General features: G+C 41.8%; 1 protein-coding gene across 2 annotated transcripts in view; it reads left to right on the forward strand.

Annotated features, from left to right (window-relative positions):
- The window catches only part of ABCA4 (ATP binding cassette subfamily A member 4), a 1118748-nt gene that overhangs the window by 1036438 nt on the left and 60340 nt on the right, over positions 1-21970 (forward strand). For both annotated transcript variants that reach the window (XM_085601480.1, XM_085601481.1), the window contains one exon: positions 2974-3080. In XM_085601480.1, the coding sequence (XP_085457606.1) occupies positions 2974-3080 (107 nt within the window). The remainder of the gene's footprint in view (positions 1-2973; positions 3081-21970) is intronic.

Below are 21970 nucleotides of genomic sequence, written 5' to 3' on the forward strand. Positions count from 1 at the left end.
CAGAGGTGGTCTAATCTATCTTTGCTTTTCAGGGCACTTCTCCGGTGAATCTTTTTCTCACTTCTGAGCATACTAAAGTTTACAAAAAGTGATGGATGGAAGCTTGAATTAATCTCAGCCACTGGTTATTACTCTGCATCCCAGTCCAACTTTAGGCCCTCCCTGAACCAGAACACAAGCAACCCAATACCAGTTTCACCCTTATTATGGCTCACCAACCAGGTATAGCTTAGTTCCAGTGGCTCGGTGTGCACAGGACCCACGGCTGGCCATACTCATCCCACTTAAGGCGTCACACTGAAACATACTAAAAAAGTGATGAATTGAACACTTGAATTAATCTCAGCAACTGGTAATTACTTGAGGCTGCATCCCAGTACATTGTTGTTTTGCACACCGTGCCACAGCAGGTTGGATACAGCCATTTGCAAATCATTTTTGATCCTGTCTCAGTGGGAACAGTCCAGTCCGAACTGCCAATCCAAGCCAGGCCCTCCCTGAACCAGAACACAAGCAACCCAGGACTGATTTCAACCTTATTATGGCTCATCAACTGGGCATAGCTTGGTTCCAGTGGTACAGTGTGCACAGGACCCACGTCTGGGCATACCTGTCACATGTAGGGCTCCATTGTGCTAGCTCTGTTGTCTTTTTTCTTTCGAGACATTCATCCCTATTTCTAAGTTTCTGGGTGATTTTTCCAAGTTACCCGCCTGCCTTGCGCAATTATTTCCTCCAGAACTTTCCACCAGTACAGGCAATTCCCCTGCCACCTTCTGGGGCTCTGAAAGCACCCTTGCCCACCCTTTTCAGTGTTGTTCAATTATCTGTGTGTTTGCCCCTTGGGCTTGACATTCTCCATGTCCATATGATGAGCCAATATCTTGTTAAGGGGTTGAAATGTCAATGACTATAACACGGACCCTATTTTTATTGTTGTATTTGCTTTAAAAAGGGTGTGTTCTTGTATTCGTGATACATATGCTGATCACTTTACTCACTAGTGTGTATTGCACTAAAAAGAGCACCCAGCAGGTCTTGGTTGCTGGCAATCATCGTATATTTATATACATAATCCAATAAATGAAAATATTTGTTTATTACTTTGATCTCTCGTGTATTAAGGACCATTGTGTTTATAAATACTCAAGGACCCCAGGTCCCTAGTGAATCTTGGGTTACCCTTGTTTTCATTGATTACAAAGAATGAAGGCTCAAGCACCTAATGAATGCCTCAGGTGCTAAGAACAGAGGGCGAATTTCTTTTATGTGGCATGAAGTAGTTCAGACATCCAGGATTTCAAGAAGAAGGAATTAAATTTAGCGATGGGACTTTTTGGGTTTATGATTTCTTGGCCAAGCTATGTCTTCTCAGTGAAAGACCTTAGAACTCCAATCAGCTTTAGGAGGGAAAGTATGAAAAGAGCTTTGACTCCGATGATGTTGAAATTGCAGTGTATGTGTAGGCATGTAGTAATGAAGTATTGTATCTACAGAAGGTTGGAACATTGCCAATGGACTTCTGTGTAGGGTGTGCTACCACAATAGTAAGTTTGTAATATCAACTTACAAAAATATTGACTCCAGAATATCGGCTACCTCTGTGACGTGAAGGTAAGTATAAAGAGTTAAATACAGATTTACTACTCTTAACTCCATATTTATAATCCTTGACGAAAGGTACGTAGATGTGAAGTCAAGAATAGTAAATCTATACTTAACCTATATATATTTACTTATATACGATATAGTAGTAGTCAATATTTACGTAGGTCAATATTTTTGAATTTGATATTCTGATACACAACGTGTGTCAGTGACCAATCTGCTGCTAATCGGTAGTCTTTTGTGAATTAGAAAAAATGTTCACGAAATGAAAGCTCACCTACTGGCAATTGGAAGTTACACTGCCCTCTCTCTACTAAATCACATTCTGAATCATATCCCTCCAGACAATCAGTCAACATGGGCATCACTTGGACTATGTGCCCTTCCATATAAAGAGAGTCACACAGCCCTCCATCTACTCTCTTATTACATTGAGAGTGAAATAACTCTTCATTCACTCAATCACAATGCAACTTACACAACTTTCTACATACTTGCTCAGAATCAGTTATGCAATTCTCCGTCTTCTCATAACAGGAGTCACACAACCCTTCCTACATTCATTCACAATGGGAGTAACTCAAACATCCTCCACTAACTCATATCGACAGTATACAAATCTCATCTACTCAGACACAGTATCAGGCACACAGCTCTTGATTCCTCAGTGACACTCAAGTCATACCACTCAGTGTTTGCTTGAATGAGAACGCTCTCCATACTTATGTCAGAACAGAAGGCATTATGGCATTAGTACATGATAAGTATCACAAAGGTGTTTCTTGACCATATCTTTGCTGGCTGTTGTTTTTGTTATACAGTAGCAGCTTTCCTACACATGGATATTATTGGGAGAAATTATTGAAAAGTGACACCGGCCATCTCTTTCCAGACCGGAAGTTTGAGGTCTTTTACCACGGTAAAGCCTGAGGAAATGGGTTCTACTCTGCTAGTCTTCTTCATTGTATAGAAAGCCTATGAGATGTCATGGGTTAATGAGCCATGCTGATTCTATATCTTTACCAGTCTTGGAGTGTGAGAACAGAGAAAGAACCATGTCAGAAGATCTGAAACAAGTTGAGTCTAATAGTGAAAGACAAACATTCCAAGAAGTCAGACTGGCAGATTGGCAAATAGATACAACCCAGGGCTTTGGAGTATGTATGTCTCCGCCTAACATCCTAACTCCCCATTGACAGTTCACCTGATCTTTGAAAGATAGTTATGTCGACTTTCCTAGCGCACGTTTGCAATAATTGGTCTGTGTCCTTGAATTCAGCCTATCCTATGAAAATCTATTCTGATTAACTGAAAAACTGCATATGATAAATTATTACAAGTTTCACTTTTTGTCTTTTTATTTAGTGTTTCGGCCTCCTTGGAGTGAATGGTGCGGGCAAGACAACCACATTCAAAATGTTGACAGGCGATATTGAAGTGACATCGGGAGAAGCGGCAGTGGCTGGTTACAGGTAATCAACTCTAAATGCACTTGTATCTTTGTGCACATATTTGAACACATTATTACTGTAGCATAATGTATATGTTTTAGATTGAATATGTTCATAAGGTCCCTGTATGTTGTTACTACATCGCCTCTCACTACGTCACCTGCTACTACATCCCTTCCATAACACTGCTTGACATTACATTGGCTGAGGGGCAGACACCCACGTTCCATGCTTTTCAGTTACTCTTAACCTTTTTTAAATTAAATAATCCTTAGCTCTTAGCCTATTTAATGCATATTTGATGATGTAAAGTCAGACAATCCAATGGAGTCAGTGTAGTGGGGATGCACCTGACTGGAGTGAGAACAAACGTAAATGGTGGGACACTTCCCGTCAGAACTGCCACAGAATTCCAAAGTAATTCTCTGTTTGGTAAAGTTTCAAAATACATTTTTAACTTATTATATATGACAAGTGCTTCAATACTAAAGATTTTTCTCCAAACGAATTGCAAACACGCTGAAGTTGAACGTCTGTGTAACTTCTGTTTGGTTCTTGGTTCACGTCCTCACAATTATACTGTGTCTATTTGTATTTCACATTAGGAGCAAAAAGTCTCATCATATTTCATGCCCTATGTCTTATTATGAATCTTCTTTAGGTGAATACTCTAGTCTCTTAAATATACTCACATTTGAAAATAAAATAAACAACAGAATGAAACAGCACAGATTGTTGTGCCCATTCTGGAAGCACCACAGTTCCAACATCAAGAACAGCCAGCTTTACTTACCACCTTCAAAGGTCGGTGTAATTTACAAACTAATTTAGGATCAAAGTGTGGCAAGCCCTACTCCTGCCTCTTTTCCACTATCAATCTGGCAGAATGCTATGTGAGGTTTAGGTGGATCACATGAACATTTCCCTCAAGGAGACTGTTCTATATTTATTGTAGTTGCAGCAAATACAGACAGGAAAACTATCCGGTTTCTTTATGAAAAACAGCTAAAATCCACTTTTTCATTAAGACTCTTTGGAATTGTTTCATCAAAATCCTTTATCCAAATATATGATGACTTAAATATTTCTGTCCTGGAAACTCAGTTGACTTACACTATGGTTAGTTTCATGAAATGAATAGATATTGTGATTTTGTTTGATGTGTATGAATATTGCATTTGTGCTCTTTGAGCTGTATTTTCATTTTGTGTTCCCAATGTAGAAGTTTCCACTTGTATTTTTAAGTAGATACATGTTTCAGTGATCCATATCGGAAATTACATGTTACTTCCATAGATTTATTCACATGTAGGCCAATGTGATACCTAGGTTCCATTAATTATGCTGTTGGACAGCAAGCACATTAAACTTGAAAAGGAGTCTGTTCTTTCAAGTATAACCTCAATTTGTATTTGTGATTCTCTTCCAAGTATTTATAAGTATGTCCCTTAGGTTTCTGCTTCTCTTATATGTGAAAAAGGTTGTATTGACAAAAAGACCTTTGAAGCCTTGTTCCAATAAATGTCCAGTTTTTGCTATTGATCTGCTAGGGGGTCTCTGTCAAATATATTTGAATAAAAACTTGTATTTGTCTTTATTTTCTCTGTTGGTGTTAATAGCAAATTACTATTTAATGAAGATGCTTCCTCTCTTGCTTTTGTATTCACATTCTCTGGTTAACCCATTTCTCTGAACTTGAACATTTTTAAATTCTTTAGTTCAACTATTGCCACATCTGAAATGATGCATTTCAATATCTTAAATTGTGAAGAAGGTAAATCCACTTTTAAAGCTGCACTATGAAAACTCGGAAAATACAGAACATTATTCTGAGCAGTAGGTTTTGTGCAGAAAGTTGTATGCCTTGTCTCTAAATTGTAGTATTGCATGTGCCTACATATAACTCTGTTTTAGTGGCATTTAGACTTAAGGCCTTATTACGACTATGGCGGTCCATGGGGCCACTGTAGTCGTGGTGGATGTCTGACAGCCGCCACACTGCGGGACCGCCCGCAGTATTATAAGTGTGGCATTTGGACCGCCTTCAACCTCTGCTACCGCTGTGGATCAATGATCCTGCGGTGGTCTGTCAGCAGTTCGAGGCCAAAATATGCTGGCGGGACTGCAGCTACACTGCAGAGCATATCTTGAGGTGGCTAACCACCACCCCTTTCATGGCAGTCGCGCCGCCATAAAAAGGGTGGTGATGAGTCAACAAAGGGGGCCCTATAGGGGCCTCTTGTGCCTCTGTACCTTGGTTGCATGCAGGGGGACACATGTAGTGCCCCCTTGTAAATCTACACCACCAGTTCCTGCATGGTATGGCATGTATGCCACACCATGAAGGAAGGTGCAGGTGACCCTTCGCAAGTGGAGGTCTACCTGTTAGGCTATTTAATGAGCCGGACAGACCGCCACTCTCAGACGGCCACTATACTGCCCACCAGACCAGAAGAAATTCCTGATCTGGAGGGCGGTCCAAACACAAGTATGGCAGTCCCACAGCTTAGAAAGTTCTCCTTCATCCACCCTTGTATTATTTCAAAAGTCACCTAAACAATGTAAAGTCAGTAGCTTTTCTGGGCAAAAGTAATGCTGTCTGTCTGATGGTGGCCTTATTGGGTTACCTTACACACACAGGCACTCATTATTGGTATGGATTTAGCCACAGCAATAACTCTGTTTGAAATATCCAATTCACCAATACAAGTATGTTTGGGCACAGACTTATTGTCAAAAAACTTTGAACCCAATAATTCTTACAGGCAGCAGCATTGCCTAGCCCCTGCTGCCTCCTACAGCAGTCTGGTAGGAGCAGGCAGTGCTCCCTCCAGACAGACACAGTTGTGTCCTGGAGACCTGCCTAACCCACCCCCACCCTCTACCCTTCACTGGCACTCCTGCTGACAGTTTCCAGCAGCTCAGAGCCAACTTGTAATGATGGTAACAGAGTAGATTATGAAGCAGAGCGATCTAATTATTAAAAACTAGTCGAGAAAGGTAAGAACTTTGTGGTGCACCATAAAGCATTAGACCAAGGCATCAGGATGTTTCCCCGATGCTAAACTGAGGTTGGCTGTCTAATAGAAATGTAAAAAACATTGAATAGTGGAAACCAACCTTTTCAGTATGATTCTGTGACGGTCTAGAAGGGCCACCCCTATCCCTCTATTTGGCTCGAATCCTGACTGCCAATCCTCAGGTCACTTTGCTTTTTGATATGATATTGTAGCTGTATGGTTGCAGGTTTTTCAAGTATGTTTAGTATAGATGGTATGTTGGGGATTGGCCGGTGTTTGGACAAAATATTGAGTTTTAAATAAATCATGATACCAAAATATAATCTAAAGAATATTGCAGGTATGAATATAATTTTTTGTGTCTTGTTTTTAATATTGTTAAAAATATTGGTTAAAATATTGTTGTAAGTAATATTTATTTTGATATTTTTGTAATGTTATGGGTGTTATCTTCTATGATTCTTTTATGTTGGAATGCTTTATATGTGTTTGTAATTTGGTTATTTTTTTTATAGAAGAGTTTAAGTACATTTATAGTTTTAGAACATTTATTAAAAACATATTTTAAACATATCGTTTACATTTTAAAGTTTTTTTTTAGCAGCAGGATGTTGGATTTATTGGGGAAAATGGTGGGGAGATTTTCAAATTTATATGTAAAAATAAAATTATTTATAAATGTAACATTTTTAAAACTACATTTTTTAAATGGGGAGAGGTGTGGTGCAGCAGCAAGAGCGGCTGACTCCAGAGTGCAGGGCTCACAGTTCGATCCCTGTTGCAGGTGGCAGCTCAGCTCAGCACCATGTGACTCTGGGCAATAGCTCACTTAATCTCCCCAATGGCCCCCAGCACCTTGAGACATTTAAGCGGTGATATGTTTGCGCTTTACAAATATGAATTATTATATTATAGGTATGTTAATTTGTTATCTTTTTGTGTTTGTGTTTAACTGTGTTATTGGTATGTTTATTAATTTATGTAGATGATGTCATTAATTTCAAATGTTATATTAAAATATTAAATATAACTGTTATTATTAATATTGTTTAATAATCTGCAGTATACAGTTTTTAATTTTGTTACATTGAAAAATTGAAAACTGTGTTTTACTTGGTTTATTATATTCATATTTAAATAAAATTGAAAATATTTCGTACCCATATTTTTGTAACAAATGTTGGCAAGTTAAAATATTTATTTGAGAAATTATGAAAATATTTATTTAAACTAAGAGATTTATTTTATTTTATATCAAACTTATTAAAATGGTATCTTAAAAGATACACGTTTATTAAATACTATTTGATTGAAATTAGATTTTTATATGTATTTAAATATAGTTAATATTTATTAGTTTGTAAAGTCTTTAGTCTTTGTTAAGTATATCAACCTTAATGTAGTATAGTTTTGAGTGATAGAACAGTAGTATATGTATGTTGGAGTGTGAATAGTCAATCTTACCTCTTTAGTGTCAACACCTTCCTCAAAGTTGCTTAGATTGGAGTGGGAAAATTTAATCTGACCCTTTGAGTGTCCAATGCCTTCCGCAAAATAGTTTAGACTGGAGTGAGAATAGGAACTCTGACCCCATTAATGTCTCACAACTTTCACAAAATATCTTTACATTGGAGTGTATATTTATTATCTTTTTAATGTACAATATAATGGAAAATATATAGTCAACAGGATTAGAAAAAATACATTGTATTTATTAAATAATTGTATGTTTTGTAGTGTTGAGTGGTTTGTAGTGCTTGTATGGTTGGGATACAACCATTTCTGTACCTTACCTTTGGAGTTTATTTTTTTATTTTTATTTTTTTAAAGGAAAATATTTGGGTTACATTTTGACCAAGATGATTTTTTAATTTCTTTTTCTTTTTCCTTTGTCAAGGAACATTTAAATGTTTTCTGGTTTTAAGGTTTCCTGTGATCGTGGATTAATATTGTGAATTTATTTTTTGATTGTTTCATTTTTGCATTCATTCTTGGGTTCCTTTTTGCCTATTTTTGTGGATTTATTTTTGCGGACTATTGTAGAATCATGGACATGGTTTCAAAACAGTATATTGACTTTTAAAAAGGTTTTTGGGTGGGAAATAATGTAATATTGTTAGTTATTTATTGTGATGTTATTTTAAAATAAATAATGCATATTTAATGTATGTGTTACAAAAAGCTTATTACCTTTAATTTCTCATTTTTTGCGTTCTTGTGTTTTATGTATATTTATTTATTAGTTTATTAATAATACATTAATTTTATTTTTCTGATTAAAGTCCTCTAGTTTTAAGGTCCAAGTTCTCTTTCCCTGGAGAGTAATGCCCCTTCTTTTTTGTTTTTTTAGTAGTAGGAAGTTAACTCGAGGTTTGGACCTTTCATGCCTATAAAATATTCTGAAAAATGGTTGAGTGTGTCCCCCTATTTAGCTACAGATAGTTTCTTAATTCATCCTGTGAATATGATATGCTAGAATACATTCAGGTACTATTTAATTTGTTGTATTTCTTATTTTATTCTCCATTTGAGCTATTCATCATGGCTTTAGCATATTTTCACGAGTTGATGATTTTTTGGTGATTATTGGTGATTCTAGCTGTGGGAAACTTGGTCGGAGCCTCTCCCCAGAGCCCCTCCAAGCTCTCGCCCTTTCCAGCCCTGACAAGAGAGCCCTGGATGCTGCCGAACCTGAGAGTCAGCTGACCTAGCCACCCCATGACAGATACTTCCGCTGACTGTATAGTGTTCTAATTCTATTTCTAAATTAAACTGGTTAAGAAAGATAATTTAAGTAATATTTACTAATAAATATATTTTAGCGTGTTTGTTGGTCCCTGTTGGATTGTAGTGAAATAAAATTAGATTGTGAGGTGGTTTATACTGTTGTTTTTGCTGTGCTTTCCAGGTAGTGAAGTCTTTTGTTATTTATAAAGAGTGTTACCTTGCATTGTATCATTTCTTATATGTTTTAATTCTTTTGCATGTTTTAGGTTTAATTTGGGTTACAGATTGCTCTGATATATGTTCTTGGCAGCTTTGTTCTTTTTTTAGGTTTTGTAAAAATGGGTATAGGTTAGGGTGGATTCGGACTATTGTGACTTGGGTGGAGTTATTATTAAGTCATGGTGCTGCATATAGCATTCACTGTGATCTTTGATATTTGGGCTGGCATCTGTGGTCAAAACAGTGCAGTCTGCCAACCTAAGTGTCTTCAAAATAGTCCATTAGGGCATTTAGAGCCTGATTTAGAGTTTGGCGGGCAGGTTACTCCATTGTAACTTGATGGATATCCTGTCTTCCTCATTACAAGTGACATGGGAGATAATGCACTTATAATAAGGTGGATGGGATATCCATCACATTTTTGACAGAGTAACCCATCTGCCAAACTCAAAATCAGGCCCATTGTGTGTTTGGTAGCACTGGGATTTTATGAGAAGGATGTGGTGGAAAGCTACTTCTGGTACATATGCTAGTGCTGTTAATTTCGTTATTTCAAAAGCAAATTGGCTGTTTGTTGCATATTTTACACTTGGGGCCTCATTACGATATCGGGATCTGTCCGCCCGACCGCAGATGCTGCTGTTGGGTGAACACTGCAATGCCCGCGGGGTTCATACCACATTATGAGTGGACCGGCGGTCTGAGGTCAGGGACCCCACCGCGGCAACATGGCTCAGTCATTAAGAAGGGGTGCAGCAGATGCCACCACGGTGCAGCACCTTCTGCACGTCCAAGCAATGTGTACCATGCACCATGTTGAGCATGGCACACAGTGCACGCATGAAGGTGAATGGAGAGTGGGGTACAACATGTGCCCACATGCACTACCCGCTGGGCAAAATTGCCTGGGGCCCTGTTTGGTTCCCTTCCCTTTCCACCATCCTTTTCATTACGGGGTTCCCGCAATGGAAAGCCTGCACCGAAGATAACTTGCAATCCTGACAGCGGTGCCTGCCTCTGTACTGCCATTACTACCTTACCTTTGGAGTTTATTTTTTTATTTTTATTTTTTTAAAGGAAAATATTTGGGTTACATTTTGACCAAGATGATTTTTTAATTTCTTTTTCTTTTTCCTTTGTCAAGGAACATTTAAATGTTTTCTGGTTTTAAGGTTTCCTGTGATCGTGGATTAATATTGTGAATTTATTTTTTGATTGTTTCATTTTTGCATTCATTCTTGGGTTCCTTTTTGCCTATTTTTGTGGATTTATTTTTGCGGACTATTGTAGAATCATGGACATGGTTTCAAAACAGTATATTGACTTTTAAAAAGGTTTTTGGGTGGGAAATAATGTAATATTGTTAGTTATTTATTGTGATGTTATTTTAAAATAAATAATGCATATTTAATGTATGTGTTACAAAAAGCTTATTACCTTTAATTTCTCATTTTTTGCGTTCTTGTGTTTTATGTATATTTATTTATTAGTTTATTAATAATACATTAATTTTATTTTTCTGATTAAAGTCCTCTAGTTTTAAGGTCCAAGTTCTCTTTCCCTGGAGAGTAATGCCCCTTCTTTTTTGTTTTTTTAGTAGTAGGAAGTTAACTCGAGGTTTGGACCTTTCATGCCTATAAAATATTCTGAAAAATGGTTGAGTGTGTCCCCCTATTTAGCTACAGATAGTTTCTTAATTCATCCTGTGAATATGATATGCTAGAATACATTCAGGTACTATTTCATTTGTTGTATTTCTTATTTTATTCTCCATTTGAGCTATTCATCATGGCTTTAGCATATTTTCACGAGTTGATGATTTTTTGGTGATTATTGGTGATTCTAGCTGTGGGAAACTTGGTCGGAGCCTCTCCCCAGAGCCCCTCCAAGCTCTCGCCCTTTCCAGCCCTGACAAGAGAGCCCTGGATGCTGCCGAACCTGAGAGTCAGCTGACCTAGCCACCCCATGACAGATACTTCCGCTGACTGTATAGTGTTCTAATTCTATTTCTAAATTAAACTGGTTAAGAAAGATAATTTAAGTAATATTTACTAATAAATATATTTTAGCGTGTTTGTTGGTCCCTGTTGGATTGTAGTGAAATAAAATTAGATTGTGAGGTGGTTTATACTGTTGTTTTTGCTGTGCTTTCCAGGTAGTGAAGTCTTTTGTTATTTATAAAGAGTGTTACCTTGCATTGTATCATTTCTTATATGTTTTAATTCTTTTGCATGTTTTAGGTTTAATTTGGGTTACAGATTGCTCTGATATATGTTCTTGGCAGCTTTGTTCTTTTTTTAGGTTTTGTAAAAATGGGTATAGGTTAGGGTGGATTCGGACTATTGTGACTTGGGTGGAGTTATTATTAAGTCATGGTGCTGCATATAGCATTCACTGTGATCTTTGATATTTGGGCTGGCATCTGTGGTCAAAACAGTGCAGTCTGCCAACCTAAGTGTCTTCAAAATAGTCCATTAGGGCATTTAGAGCCTGATTTAGAGTTTGGCGGGCAGGTTACTCCATTGTAACTTGATGGATATCCTGTCTTCCTCATTACAAGTGACATGGGAGATAATGCACTTATAATAAGGTGGATGGGATATCCATCACATTTTTGACAGAGTAACCCATCTGCCAAACTCAAAATCAGGCCCATTGTGTGTTTGGTAGCACTGGGATTTTATGAGAAGGATGTGGTGGAAAGCTACTTCTGGTACATATGCTAGTGCTGTTAATTTCGTTATTTCAAAAGCAAATTGGCTGTTTGTTGCATATTTTACACTTGGGGCCTCATTACGATATCGGGATCTGTCCGCCCGACCGCAGATGCTGCTGTTGGGTGAACACTGCAATGCCCGCGGGGTTCATACCACATTATGAGTGGACCGGCGGTCTGAGGTCAGGGACCCCACCGCGGCAACATGGCTCAGTCATTAAGAAGGGGTGCAGCAGATGCCACCACGGTGCAGCACCTTCTGCACGTCCAAGCAATGTGTACCATGCACCATGTTGAGCATGGCACACAGTGCACGCATGAAGGTGAATGGAGAGTGGGGTACAACATGTGCCCACATGCACTACCCGCTGGGCAAAATTGCCTGGGGCCCTGTTTGGTTCCCTTCCCTTTCCACCATCCTTTTCATTACGGGGTTCCCGCAATGGAAAGCCTGCACCGAAGATAACTTGCAATCCTGACAGCGGTGCCTGCCTCTGTACTGCCATTCCCAGCTGCCTACTCCTCTGCGACATCGTCAAGATCTTGGCGGTGTTGTGGGCTGTTGGTGGTCCGGCCGCCACACTTGTAATCAGGCAGTCGGACCGCTTAAGCTGCAGCAGTCAGACCGCCACCATTGGTACGGCAGTCCTAGGACCACCATACTTAAAATGGTCATAGCAGTCTTGTATGTCTGTGTTTGATAGGTTTTTTAAATTATTTCTATCATTACTTTCTCAAAGTCTGTAATTATTTTGGGGGATTCTAGTTGTTAGTTTTTATTTTAATTTGGTTTAATTGTTAATAGTATGCAGCACGCAGCTTGTTAGGAAGCAGTGCATAAATTTGCATAATATTAAAGTAACTGTATTCACCATATTTTGTGTATATCTGTCTGAATGGTGGAGGGCACAATTTAAAATTTCATGTGTATCCCACGTGCAATATTAATTGTATAAAGTCCTAGGAGGTGATGCAAGTGGCTCTTTCTGCCATTATATATATACATGTTAGAGGTATTCATTTATTACTTTATGTTGAAAACCCTTTTCTATTTATTGTTAACATTTTAACATGCATTATGTGTTTTCACACTTTATTCTTATATATTTGCTGCCCTTGTAAGTTGCTTCTTTTTTTTCTTCAGCTTTTTTGACAGTCTGTTCATTAATTGGTGGACTCTAATTAAGGTTTATGATTAACTGTTATAAATCTGTATATGTCTAAATATAATTTTTTAAGTATAGATCATTTAAAATAATATTTTAGTAGTTAATGCTTTATGTATTGATATACTTTATTATTGTTATATTATTTTATGTGTTTTTAGTTTTTATTTTATTTTAGTTGTCTTATAAGTAGATATGGCTGTATTAATAATTCATAATATGTTATTGAGGGCATATATGGTAAGTGAAATATTTTTATAATGGTTTGTGTTTGGTTGATTAGTCTACTTCTAAAGGTAATTATTGATTAACAATCAATTGAATTACTATTTGTTTTATTTATATATATAATTGTATTGTTCTCAATATTTTTATCATTTTCTGTATATTTAATGGCATGACCATATTTTGTTTTTCAAAATGTTTCTGTTTTCGCGTTTTGTAGTATAGTATGTTAGATATTTTTACAGCAATATTTTTGTTAACAATATTTATGTATTTCTTGTTTGAGTATGACAATATTTTGGCAAACAATATTTTTTGGCTATGATAATTCGATATTGTGATGTTCGTTATTTTATGATATAACCAATTGGCCAGTACTTCTCAGGGCCCGATTACGATGCAGGGTGAAACAGCTTCGACCGTCGGTCGGAGCCCTTCAGCCTGCATCGTAATCGGCTGGTCGGATTCCCTTCTGACCAACCCATTTCGATGGGTTCGGTCGAAAGGGAATCCGAATCAGTTTTCTGAATGGCCCCCAACTGGCTCAGAGCGCCCGTCCGTCATTCGGAAAGCCTGCCTATGGTGCCTCCCTGTTGATCCCTGCACCCCGTGGCAGGCACCTCTGCAGGGATGAACTGCACCTCTGCTCTTTGCAATGAGAGCATGCATTCCATTCGGAATGTATGTTCCCATTGTAAAGAATAGGATGGTGACTGACCTGGTTTCAGTCGCATCCTACTTCCTGGGCTGGAACCGATGACAGGAGGTTGTTCTGTTCCAGTTCCCAATCGATGTCAGACATAATTTTTGGTTATCCCCTATCTGGTACAGTAATATTAATACTGAAATTATAGTGTGATTTGATAGAGGATATATAATGGTATCAGATATATAGGATAGCTATTTTCTGCAGTGATTCGCTGGAATGATTTAAGCACCTCATTGTAATAAAAGTCTGCTATCTTTTTGCAGCCTGTCTCCTGCAGTTTTGGTTTTAGACTAATCCGACATACCCTCCCAATTCTGGCAAATAAGGAAGCTGAGACACTGGAAAGTTCATTATCTAAAATAACATGGCTTATTCAAATTGGGAAGTACTGTGTAGTGCTGAGTCAACAATATATCCACTGGAGAATGTTCTACCTATATAGGCCAGAGATTCCTATCTTTCACATCATCATTTTAAATAAGTCTATTCTGCCCATAGGGTTCAGCGGCAGCGCTTGCCATCTGAGGAGGTCAGCTCGGGCATTCTTCACTAGCGGGGTTACATTGAGCGCCCAAGTGAGGTCCGGGAGGAGAGTAACCCAGATCCCAAGGGACTTGAAGGGCTGTCTCCGGAGAGGGATCGTGGTCTGCCAGTCAAAGCACTCTTTTGAGCGATGAAGGGGGACCAGGACGGACTAAGCGGAGTTCAGTCGGAGGCCGGAGGCCTGCTCAAAGAGACTCAATGCACAAAGACAACGGGGTCCCGACTGCGCTGGCTCGGCCAGAAAAAGCAGAACGTTGTCTGCTTAGAGAGCGATTTTGTCTTCTCCCAGCTCGGGCCATTTCCATCCCGTAATTCGCTCATCCGACCGTATGAGGCAAGCGAAGGGCTCCATTGTCAAGGCGAAGAGGAGGGGTGAGAGGCAGCATCCCTGCTTCATACCTCTCCTGATGGGGAAAGGCTGTGACAGCGCTCCGTTGACCAGCACACGGCCCCGTGGCCTACTGTATAGAGTCTTTACAAGATTGCAGAAGTTTTCCCCAAAACCCATTTCCGTCAACACCTCCTCGAGGTACCGCCAATCCACGGAGTTGAAAACTTTCTCGAAGTCAACGAGTAGGAACGACAAGTATGGGGTCAATAGAGGGCGATTCGCTAGGGCAAGGTTGAGGCATCTGAGGCAGTGCTGGTGCCCCTTGAGGGCATGAAGCAGCACTGGTTGGGATGGACCAGCTTGGTCAGATACGGTCGCAATGCAGTTGGCTAGGACGGAGGCAAACACTTTGAGCTCCGAATTAATGAGAGAGATGGGGCGGTAGTCAGAGCAGCGCTTCGAGGGGGGCTGAGACCTAGGAATCACCACAATAGTGGCAATATTGGTTTCTGTGCGGAAAGAGCCCTTGTCAGCCGCCTTGGTGTACATCTCCAGAAGGTGAGGTACTAGCTTGTCTCGGTAGGCCGCATAGAACTCCTGCAGGAGTCCGTTCGGTCCCGGGGTCTTACCAGAGGCCATGTGTGATATGGCTTCATTGACATCCTCCAGAGTGATCGGGAGGTCCACCACCTCCGCCTCAGTCTTGCTAAGTCGCGGAAGAGAGATCTGCTCCAAAGGAAGCAGCTCTGGGAGTGAAAGATTGGGAGGTTGAGCTGAATAGAAGGCGGCATAGTAGGTGGCGAAACACTGAGCCACCATCCCCGGGGAGCGATGGATCATGTCGTCCAGAGCTATCACCTCCGTAATTATGCGGTTGGCCATTGGGTACGTGGCCAGTCGATGAAGGAGCTTCCCATTTTTGTCTCCCCAGCCATAGACTCTTGCTACAGAGGACCTCCACAGCAGTTTAGTGGCCTCCAAGGAAATCTGCCTAATTTCGTCTCTCAGAAATGCCAATCTTCTAACTTGGGCATCGGATCTCTCTTCAGGCGACTGGCCCTCAAGGAGAGGGGCTTGGGCTTCCAGTTGAGTAAGTCGGGAGTCTTGCGCGAGCCGTTTAAGTTTGAGCTGGCCCTTAGCAAAGCCATGAATGGTGGCCTTACCAGCTTCCCACAGGAGAGGAGACAGAGCCTCGGTTGGTGTCGAAGTAGTGTTGGAGCTCCTCACCCACCGATTTCCTAAAGTCCTTATCCTGGAGAAACCAAGTGTTCAGTCTCCAAATTGGGTGCAGAGACTCCGGAAGGTCGCCTATCTCCATCGCTAAGGGCGAGTAGTCATATATACCTCTAGAGAGGACGGTAATGTCTTTAATTACCCAACAGTTCATGGCCGGCAGAAGAATATAATCAATTTGTGCGTGTGTGTGGTGGGATGCCGAAGTGTGCGTGTACTGTTGGGCCAGTGGATGCCAAAGTCTCCAGGCATCGCAGACCCCCAGGGTGGCTGCCCAGTTTGTCAAAAGGTTAGCGTGGGTGATTCTAGTAGTCGAAGGGGGTCCGACAGTGGCAAGGTCAGGGCTCATGACTGCGTTGAAATCCCCCCCAATGACGGTCATTCCCGGGGGCAAGGCGGTAACCAGGTCTGTAATTCGCTTAAGGATGGAGACCATCAGCGATGGCGGGGAGTACACGGCCACAAAGCTACCCGATGGGTCAGTAGTGACTTTGTGTAGCACGAATGGGAGGGCACGGCACACAAGAATAGCTACGCCTCTGGACCCTCTTTTAAAGCCAGAGTGCCAGACCCAGCCATTGTTGTATCTCACCAGGAAGGGGCAGTTCTTGCCTACAAGGTGGGTTTCTTGGAGCAGCAGTATGTCGGCTGTGTGGCGTTGTGCATATCTCAGGATCGCTGTTCGCTTGACTCTTTGTGTTAACATTCCAGGACATTATATGAAGTGTACCTCTCCCACTATGATTGTCAGTCATGGGGGATATAGGTGTGTGATGAGACTCATGGAACGGATGCCAGGTGCGGGTGACATGCTCTGCCTGTGTGAATCAGTGGGTTCATCAATTTATGTGTATTCGCTGTGCTGCTGGTCAAAGATATTGGTATAATGAACAAAGTGTGCCAACAAAAAACTGGGACAACGGTCCCTTTCCCCTTCCCTACCGCCTCTCCCTCCCTATACTTTGAGAACAGAAGCATCTGTCGACCCTAACCAAACTGAAACACTTGGGAATGGGGATTTGTGGAGAACCCCTCCTCATAGCAGGATGTTCTGTGTCGTTGACCATCGAGAGAGATAATTGGCGGCAAACTTGAGTGCTGTACCATGGGCCTCAGGGCAGAGTGCGGCCAGTAGTCTTTCATGGCTCAGGGTAGAACCTTGAGGAGGGCCGGACTCCGAGAGAGATCAGAGTCCACTAGTTCAAGTTGAGACGGACGGGGCGGAGTTCCTCCCGGGTCCGAGTAGTTCGAGGAGCCAGTACGAAGTAAAGTTAGGAGGTCACTTAGGGTTGCTCCGGCCGCTGGACGTCGACAGGGACCCAACGGTGATTCTGACCTGGCGCGCCGTGGGCCCCATCTCCTGCGCAAGATAGTGCATTTAGGACATAGTTCAGGCAGGTCCCCTTCGGGACCCTCAGTGCGGCTCTTGGGGGACCTACTCCGGGCACTGAGTCGTTAGGGCGTTCCTCCATTAGCCATGTCCAGGCTTCCTCAGGGGAGTCGAAGAAGAGGGTTTTGTTTTGGAACACCACTCGCAGGCTGGCCGGAAAGAGAAGCCTGTATTGGATGTTTAAGGCATGAAGCTTTTGCTTGACTTCTCCGAAGGAGCGTCTTTGGCCCTAGACCTCCCGGGACTAACACATTTGATCTCTTGGAAATGGATGACACCTTGCATAAGAACAATTTAGGGGCTTATTTATGAGCCCCTTGTGACACTTTTGCGCCGCCGTTGCATCACTTTTCATGATGCAGCAGCAGTGCTAACAATGTGCCACGTTGCAGCATATTTACAAATCTGCCTAGATGCGTCACTTTGTAAAGCTCTGTGCTACATTATACCTGTGTCGGGTATGATGTATGCAGGGTGGACATTCCGACACAAGAAGGCCTCGTTCAAGTGGAGCTGTGAAATTTATGAGATTTCACTGAGCCACTTCTAGGATACCACTGCGTCAAATCCTTATGCCTGCCTCATGGCAGGCGTAAGGTTGATGCAGTGCTATAATCATAGCCTGCCCCCTGCATTGCTGGAGTTTCGTCACGCTTCTGGCACAACTCCATCAATGCGCCAGTTTTGCGCCGACAGATACTTCAGTAATTCTGACGTTTCTGTCATTCCTTGCGACATGATGCGTCGTACAGTAAATATGATGCATCCATCATGTCGCACGGAGGACGCAGTGAAAACCTTTTGCATCGCTGTTTTCATGCATTTATTTTCAGAAATAAGGCCCATAATTTGTTGTTTTGAAATTACTACCAGTAGTTTTCCTGTCTTTACAAAGACTGAAGCTGAAGTATAATCAGTGGCTTTTTACAACGTTGACAAGCACTTTTCTCCCCTTTGTTTCGTGGAAATGTCTAGAAACATTGACAGAGCCCAGATTTGATTTTTTGGGAAAAATCATGGGGAAACCAAAATTGTAAAAAAATTACTGCAGAAAAATAATAATTACTGAATTCTGAAAAGGGGTTTACTTGTATGTTCTGCTATGTTCCCCTTCTAAAAATGGGTTAACATTCTTTTACCAGTTTGTTGCGGGGTAGGAGAATAAGCAGGGAGACTAGATGGGGTTAGAGAAGGTTTTATTGGTCTTTATACACGCTTTCGGTAATTTAACGGTCTGTAGTATGGTAGAGGCGATTCTGTGGCCTTCTCTGGTGAGACACGGTCCCTCGGCGAGGTCCGCCCCATCCGTTTCCACTCCAGCGCGATGCCCGTCAGGTATTTTGGATGCGCGGTGGTACAGAGTGTAAAGAAAAGAATAAAGGAGCTCGGTATGAGTGTGGTGCACAATAACTGATACGTGATGAGGAAGGGGAGGTGAGGAGTCACACGGTGCACGTCACTTCTATTTAAGTGAGGACTGGTGCTCAGGGTAGGGATACTGGGAAACCGGGGACCCGACAACTAAGTATGAGGTCTTCCCCTTTTACCCACCCAACCCGTAATACGCTCGTGTACCTGCGAGAGCCACGCTCCTCCGGGAGCGTGGCTGGGTGACACACGGGAACGTAGGCCTCCTTGCTCCTGGAGATTCTGCGAGTGCTCCGCCGCTGCCTCTCCTCCGGTTTCTTTCTGCTTCGGACTGCTCTCTATGCTCCCGGCTGCTCCGACTCCTCCGGTGTTCAGACACCACGCTATCTGCTTTCTTCCTGGATTTGAAGGCCAAGCCCCCTCTTCGTCATCACTTGGGGCGTAGTTTAGGGAGAAGTCTCCCCAGTTAAAGAAACAGTGTCCTTTTCCTTCCTCTTCGTAGAGTGGCTGTATATCCGGGTCAGTCCAGTCATCTAGCTGCCAAGAAAAAAGAGGTGAAATGGAGTTGGTCACATAACCCCAGTCATCAAGTGAGTCCGCCTTGCTCTCGCTCTGACCCCACTTGTCACACAGTTGTAATTGGATAAAAATGTATTATCTTTTCTTCACATGTGGTTAGCATCTCAGCTTCAAGCAGAGAATCAAGGGTGATAGCTAGTTCTCAATGGCTGACTCTCACAAGCTCTTGTCGTCATATGTAGGGAACTAAAATCTGATGAGTTTTTTTTCCTTTATTTGCTGGAAGTCCGTCAATGCTCCCGAGGAACCACCTACTGCCAATAAGTAAGAAGGGACAAGTGGAGGTTGGGGCCGGTGAAGACATCAATGGAGCAGACGTGGCTTATAGATCAGAGTAGTTCAGAACCCAGTTGGCATGACCTTTTTTTGCCATTGTTGTTGGTGTGGTCCAGGGCCCACATCTGAGTATGAAGAAGAAGCCACCACTTTGGGTCCGGTAAAGCGGGTGACACTTTTATCCCTCACAAGGCTGCAAATGTAGTAGTATATATACTTTATTCGATATAAAATATCATAAAAGTACGAACATATGTGGTTCATCGATAAAAAAACCATCATTATATACAAGTGGCAATATAGAAATATGCATTAAAGAAAAAAAATATATATTTACAATAAAAACCATATAAAACACTTCCTATTGAAGCAGAACAAATACAACATTGATCTCTAAATGGCCTAACTCTTACTGTGTCTTAGCAGTTTGGTACGCGTCGACCAAGCACACCCCAGAAATTTGCCTACCTCACAGACCACGGTGAGGGAAGAGGCATCGGTTATAAAAGTACGTAACGCCACCCTATAATCCACAAAACCCAGATTTCTACAAATTGGTCTAAGCCATTTCCTCCTTGCCGCCCTATAGACCGGGCACACAAAGAGGAAATGGGGGATGGATTCATTGGGGGCCTGGCACCCAGGACAGTTGGCGGATGTTACGCTCTGTTTTTTCCAGCCTGCTACCAAGACGTTAAGCGGGAGGGTACCTATCCTGAGCTTCAAATAGAGCATTCTATCTCATGGAGATTGTATGAAGTCGAGATACTGCTCTGGTTTGTCATCAAGCTTATGCTCCAAAAACTGTTCAGTGAGGGTTTTCGAGCTTCCTCTCCCTTCACCCAGTCCCAGTATGCTTTTTTGATCATTTGCTTTGCAGGTGGAATCTGGCTAGACCATGCCTCCCCATAGCCAATTTCTGTGACCAACCGATTTAATTTACAAATCCATTTGATCTTGTTGCCTATGTCTAAATTAATAATCTCATTCAATGCAGCGGCATAGCTGGCCAATTCCGGGATGCGTCTCAAACGAACCCAGAAGAGCAACAGGCGCAATCTTGCAATATCTTTAATAGAACGCTTTCCCAGGTCCTTACAAAGTGGTATCAGGGGGGTGGAAGATGGGAGAGAAACCAGACCTCTATGGAAATGGTTCTCGGATTTCTCCAGGTCACTGATGTTCTCAAACCCCCATAATTCCGACCCGTAGAGTGCTGAAGGTAGAGCTTTCCCATCGTAGACCACGAGGGTCGGGACTACTGGTCTACTGATGGAAAGCCGCTGCTCTCTTAGGATTGCCCCTGCCACCCTCTTATGGTTAAGGAGCATTTTAGCTAAATGGCTGTTCCATTTCATCAAATTATTGATCCGAATGCCCAAGTAGTCGAAAGATTCTACAATATCTAGTGGCATGCCATTAAGTGTGATGCCGTTCCTGAAGCGTTTGGATGGGGATAATGTCATCAGTTTTGTTTTGGTGGTATTAATCACTAGACTCCGTGCATCGCAAAACTGACTGAACCTATCTAGCAGCTTTTGTAGGCCATTTGGACTTTTTGACATCAAAAGGGTGTCATCGGCGAAAAGGAAGGTAGGGGATTTCTCCCCTGCCAGGGTTGGGGCATCCGTTGGGTCCTCTCTCAAATAGTCAACCACCCCATTTATAAAGAGGGAGAACAAAGTTGGAGCCAGCACACAACCCTAGCGTACCCCCCTGTTCACCGCAACCCTTTCTGTAAACTGTCCCTGATTACCCCACCTGATTCTAGCATAATTCCCCTCATGGAGGCGCTTAGCAAAATCAAGAATCAAAGGTGGGATGCCTAAATCGGACAGCACCTGCCAAAGCTTGGCACGAGTGACCAAGTCAAACGCAGTCTTGAGATCAATAAAGGCCAAATATAGACTACCTTTTCCAATGACCACTACTTTCCAGTCAATCATATAAAAACGAAAGACTTGATCCATCGTGCCCACCTTCTGTCTGAAGCCTGCCTGACAGTGCAAAAGCACACTGCCATCATCCATCCACGACCTTATCCTCATAAGAAGGACCCTGCCAACCACCTTCTGTATTACGTTGATTAAACTAATCGGCCTGTAATTGGCAGGATCTTCCCTATTCCCCTTTTTGTATATGGCTACCACTTCGGCACCCTTCCAGGAATCCGGAACAGGGTGGCCTCTAGCAATTAAATTCATTAAAAGCAAGATGAAATCAGCCCATAATTTAGATTCATGCAAAAGAAGATCACCAGGGATGCCATCAGGGCCCACCGCCTTACCTGAAGCTAACCCAGTAATAGCATAGGAGACCTCATTGATCGTGAAAAGATCAGATGGTCTAAAATCCTCAGGCATCTCATTTAATGTGGGGCCCTCTAAGGTAATGGGAGCTTCTCACTAT

Source organism: Triturus cristatus, chromosome 4_2, assembly GCF_964204655.1.
Source record: "Triturus cristatus chromosome 4_2, aTriCri1.1, whole genome shotgun sequence".
Classification (NCBI taxonomy): Eukaryota; Metazoa; Chordata; class Amphibia; order Caudata; family Salamandridae; genus Triturus; species Triturus cristatus.